General features: G+C 55.2%; 1 pseudogene and 1 gene segment (V, D, J or C); both read right to left on the bottom strand.

Annotated features, from left to right (window-relative positions):
* Nucleotides 1-216: 216 nt before the first annotated feature.
* Nucleotides 217-781, bottom strand: LOC140898874 (immunoglobulin lambda variable 5-37-like). The segment is given in 2 exon segments: nucleotides 217-617; nucleotides 736-781. Coding segments are annotated over 2 exon segments (447 nt in total).
* Nucleotides 782-3773: 2992 nt separating this feature from the next.
* Nucleotides 3774-4250, bottom strand: LOC140898873 (immunoglobulin lambda variable 5-37 pseudogene; annotated as a pseudogene).
* Nucleotides 4251-5655: the final 1405 nt, after the last annotated feature.

The following is a 5655-nucleotide window of genomic DNA, read 5'->3' as shown; positions in this document are numbered from 1 at the left end:
ATCTACCTGCCCCTCGCTCAACAGGGTTTGCAAGGGAAGGGGGGTGATGTGGAGATCAACGTGAAGCAGGCCCCAGGGCAGGACCGGCAGACAGTGCCTGGGTGCAGGGGACAGTGACTCCCCAAGGAATGATCAAAGGCGTCTCTCTGTGTTTGTCAGCTTGTCTCTCTCTCTATTGTCTGTGACGGTGTCTCTAGGGAGCTCATGGTCTGGCCCTCACGTGGGCACAGGCGGACAGGCTGGGTGGAGAGTTTTGGTCTCAGTTCTCTGTCTCCCTGTGTCGCTGTGATGAGTGTTACTTCTATCATCCCATACAGCACAGTAATAATCAGCATCATCCTCTGCCTGGACCCCAGCGATGACTAAATTCCAGCGGTTGCTGGAGGAGTCAGGGGAGACGGTGAATCGCGCTGGGATCCCTGTGCCCCTGCCCTGGTCACTGCTCATGTAATAGTGGTACACAAACCGTGGGGCGCTGTCCGACTTCTGCTGGTACCATTGCACCCTGTAGCTGCCAATGCTGTACCCTGAGGGCATGGTGCAGGCCGGTCTCACATTCTCTCCGGGGGACACGGACACCGAGGGCGTCTGAGTCAGCACAGGCTGCGAGCTGGAACCTGGAACGAGATAGAAAAGAACTGAAATGTGGCTCTGCCTGTGTGAAACTGGTGAGAGGGGCTGAGCCGCGGCCAGCATCTCAGAGCAGAGAGAGTCAAGTGCATCTTTCTTCCCTACCCGAGCAATAAGTGAGCAGCGTGAGGAGCAGAGGGGCCCAGGCCATGGTGGATCCAGACGAGCTCGGCTTCCTGAGGCAAACGGGTCTGTGGCAGGAACCCTCCGATTCTCTCTTAAACCCCCAGCGCTGGAGAACGGCCCCTTCATGCAAATCAGCCCCCTGCTCACTGGCTGCTGCTGGCACCGCAGCCCACTGGAGAAGGGCAGAGTCCTCCTCACCCTTGTGTCGTGCCCCTACACCAAGTAGCACCTGCTGCCACCTGAGGAGGGCGAGGAGCCCTGGTGGGCCAGCCCTTCCTCTACTCTGGTTTCACAGCCCGCCAGGGAGATCAGCTGGCAGCTCCTTCGTGGAGCCACGGGCCTGGCTGTGTACCTGGTGCAGTTCCCAACTCGCCCGACAACTGTCCTTTGTGCAGCGCGAGGGAGACCCCAGCGCACATCTATGCCTGGCGCGTTAGGTTGCAGCCCCTCTTCCAGCTCCATGTCCCCATGCTGAAGTGCTAGCTGCTCTTTCTCCCGCATGTCCTGACTTACCCACAACCCATCTGTAGTCACAAAACCTCCTCACCAGCCTCCTCCTGGCACTGGCCAAGAGAGCATCCAGCACAGCAGGAGGAGGAGAGGGGGCCATTGAGGGGAGAGAAAAAGCCTTTAGCTCTCGGACCCCGACAGGAAACAGCAGAACAGTGCTCCTGAGAGGCAGCTGCAGAAAACAGCTGCATTAGCATCCCTTTCCATCAGGCTCCATTGCTGGCCAAGGGTGCAGGCCCAGCCTTCTAGCCAAGGGGAGGCTGGTGCACCCAGCTGGGGTTTGGGCTGCAGGCATCTCTCATCCTGAGTGAAATCTCACAGACAACAGCACGAGTGCACTGGTCACTTTGCAGTGTGGGGATCTGCTGAGAGATCAGGCTCTGTACGGAAGGCAGCTTTGTGGTACAAACATCTGACCTTCATGCCCATTCCTGGCTGGATTCAACCCCCTCCTCACACAGCTGGCTTGTCTGTAAGACAGAACTTCATCTTCCTGGAAAAGCTCCATACATAGGGGGCATCAGGCAACACAGGGGTTTGGGAAGAAAGTTATGTTGCTGTTGATGAAGTTCCTGTTTGCAATGATTCTGGGCCACCTTTTCTGCTTCTTACTGGTGTCGTGGGGTCCTTGAAGTTATTCAGTGTTCATTACTCTGCTCTCACCATTTATTACCAGCAGTTATTTTCTTGTGCTACCCACCAATCTGCTAGACTGCACCCCACAGAAAGAGATTTCTGACCCTCCACCCCGCCTGCCCTGGTCAATTCCAAGAGGATTTATGTGCACCTGACCTCTGCAGCTGAAAGGGTATTTAATCCAGTCCTATAACAACCCACAAAGAATGTCTATATTGTTCCCCTGGCTTCGAACTGCCACACTTCCATTGGCTTGTTAATGCACATGAGATGGGAGGGCTCAATGGAGTCACTTTATTGGCCTGAAGTAGTGGATCATTTAAACAGTCACCCATCTGAATCACCCTTATTCCCCGCATCCTGTCTGCTTCTCCATTGCACCGCACAAAGGATATGAAACACAAAGATAGCGGATGTGCTTTTCATTTCGGCAGATCACAGAACCGGTTTACAGTGGAAATGCAGGATATTCCCCTCCACGCCTGACTTGATTTCGGAATCTAATGCCACCCATGAATGCTAATTACCAGCTGAAATGAGAATCACTGTATACAGAAATGACAAGTCTTTACTGATGATGATTGGTACTATAGCATGACATACTCCCCCACACCTTAGCGGCCCCCGACTCCCTGCCTCACTGGCCCCCTGCTCACACACCCAACTGACACAGAACCTTCTCCCTGCCAGCCCCCTATAGGGGCTCAGCAAGGGCAGATTCATCCCCACTGACAGACCATGTGGAATCTAGATTAAATGAGCTCAGTCCCTGCTCCAGGATAGGGATTTCCTTCTACCATTTAACCACCACCACCACAAACTCACAGAGAAGCAGAGGATCAACCCCCCAGAGCGGGGATGTCTGAGGGCTACAGGAGGGGAACTCTCAACTGCTCCTGATGTTTGAGTAAGTCTCTGAACAGCTCCATGTTTTTTCCACACCAACCTGCTTTCGGGTTCTCCCATCGCGGCCGCTGGGGCTCTGTGATAGCTGAGCAGTGAGCAGCTGGGCTAGGGACGTAACCACAGGCCTCCATTGCTCACAGGCCTGCCCGCCCCACTGAGCAGGAACAGCCCTTATTCCTTTTAGCAAAGCTGTTAACATTGTTTTCACTCCATCCACCAAGAACCAAGATCTTTGCTTTCCCTCAAGCCTCACAGGGGTCCCATTCCACGGTCCGTAGAGGTCATCTTCCATTTCTTGGCATTTCAGAGCTCTGTTGCCCTCTAGGGAGAGAGTAGGTACTGCACTGGGACTCAGCGTGTGGGTAATGTAATAGAAGCTTTGGGACTTGGGGAGTAAGACTTGGGCGATTGTTCTCATGCTCTGGAATGGGGCAGACATTGATTTCTGCCTCTGTTTGGCTGTAATGTTCCGACACTGCACTGGCATGGCCCATCACACACACTCATGCTGTCCACCTGGCCGTCTGTCGCCTACCTCTCTCTTTTCATTCTCCTTTGTCTCCTTCTCAGGAGGGGAGAGACCAGATTTCCTCACTCCGTGGCATTATCCTCTTTGCAGGTACGGTGCCTTTGTGATCAGGAACCCTTTCATTGCAAGGGCAGGGGCCAATCTTTTGGGGGCTGCACTTGGCACCATCACCAGGGGCTCCTTCGGCTCCACTTCTCCCTGCGCTCCAGGGCACTGCAGGGATGAAATCAAGGCAGAACCTGCCAGGAGGCCTTTCTGCAGATCTCGTGGAGGCAAAGGCCCATGAAGCTCCCTCACCACAGTGTACCACACTGTGCCTGATGCCCATGGGCAAATCCAGCCTCTGCTGCCTTCCTCAGAGGAAGCCGAGGGTTCTCACACTCAGGGACGAGCCCAGTAAGGACCCGTGGTGCTCAGAGGATTCAGTCTCACTTCCCTATCTGCCTGTCGCACTGTGAGCCACGGCAGCACTCAATGTGAGACAGTAATAATCCGCCTCGTCCTCTGCTCGGACCCCAGTGATGATTAAATGGCAGGTGTTACTGGAGGCGTCTTTGGAAGCTGAGAATTGATCAGAGACCCCAGATCCCAGCCCGTTGGCAGATTCGTCTTTGTAATAGAGCAGGTATCTCGGTGGGTTCCCTGCTCTCTGCTGCAGCCAGCTTATGTAGTAGCCACTGACGCTGGTCCCACGGCTCATGGTGCAGGAGAGTCTGATAGTGTCTCCTGGGGACACAGTCTCGAAGGCCGGCTGAGTAAATAGGCCACCAGCAGCTGTGAGAAACAAACAGACATGTTAGAAGTGACCACAGCCAAATTCATGCTGTACTCGGTGTGCGTCCTCTGAATTCCTAGCATAATCACCTGCCAGGGTGCGCCCCAGGAGGCAGAGAGCCAGAGCAAATTGGGCCATGGCGCCAGGAGGGGATGGAGAGAGAAGAGAAAGAGCCTGACTCAGTAGCTGGGCTTCTGCTGGTTTGCAGCCTAGTGCTGACTTCGTAAACCCTCCCCACCCCCCAGTGGCTGCTTTAGAGCCTGTAGCTGTGGGGCAGGGGCAACCCACTATGTAAATGAGCCCTGCAGACCACGGCAGGGTCAGTGTGGCCTGAAATTATTATACGAGGCAGAGTCAAGGAAACTCTAGGTGTCAGTCAGACCTCAAGGGCCAGTCAGTTAGAGCAGCATCCCAATATTCTGAGTGGCCAGGCTGAGGCAGCTCGGCAAGGGAACGAACCCAGGCCTGGCTGCAAGCCCCAGCTTCTGAATAAGCCCCAGGTCTCTGAGATCCCCCAGGAGAATCAGACACAGAGCACGTCGCCTTGAAGCAGTAGAGGGCCGTTTCTGATGCGGTGAGTGGGGTCGAGGAGGGTGGGGAGCCTGTGTTTCATCTGACATCTTAGCTGCTCTTTAACCGAGCCAGTGGCTGGCAGGACCCGTAGTGGCTCCTGGGCTGACTTAGCTCTTCTGAGGGGATTTCAGCACCCATTGCCACAGAGCAAGACCCACGAATCGTGGGGGAGAACCAGGGAACTCCTGGTTGCTCCTGGAACCCTACTGGCAATCCTGAGTCAGAGGGGATTTCAGAGGGCCCTCAAGTCACCAGACTCCTTTCATATGTCTTGTAACGGCAGCCCCCAGAGTCAGTGGGCACTGACCCTGTCATGTGACAGACAGAAGTGTTCAGTCTTCGGCCCGGGGAGGTGACTGAGGCTTGGAAACAACGCCAGTCTCTTACCACCACTCCCGTGTGTCACGCTGCTCTTGTGTGACTCTCAACCTAAGTCAAAATCCCTGGAGAATCGTAGCAGCCACAGCACCATCCCATAGCAACGGCACCGGGACCCGTTCCCTTCGCCTGCATACTTCCGACACTTCAAGTCTTGGGCAACTGCGAGCCGGGCGATTTATTAATCGCCGTGTCCAAACTGCATTTGTAAATGATATTGCAATTTGCTGTGACTCAGTTATGTAGAAACCAGCGGTTGGTTAAGACTCGACTGGGCCCTGGCGTTCGCATAACAGTCAGGTTGCCCACACACACAGCCAGATGCAAGGTGCACCAGCCCAGCAGCCATGTCAGAGTCCAGCACTGCCTCTCCCAGCCCCGGCCCTCAGACCGCTATGTCTGACAACCCGGGCCTATGGGATCCCACGCACATGGCTACCATTGCCCCCGAGTTCATCCCCCTCCTGGGTCCTGTGCCAGTAGCAATCTGCTGTGCACCAGGCCACCAGCACTCAGCGATTCACTGCTGTGTCTGGATCCCCCCCCAGCCCCAGGGCTCACACACAGGGATCCTGCCTCAGTGCTCCCTTGT

The sequence above is a fragment of the Lepidochelys kempii genome, chromosome 15 (genome assembly GCF_965140285.1).
Source record: "Lepidochelys kempii isolate rLepKem1 chromosome 15, rLepKem1.hap1, whole genome shotgun sequence".
Lineage (NCBI taxonomy): Eukaryota > Metazoa > Chordata > Testudines > Cheloniidae > Lepidochelys > Lepidochelys kempii.
The sequence above is the reverse complement of the archived record's forward strand: the minus strand, read 5'-3'. Positions and strand labels throughout refer to the sequence as shown.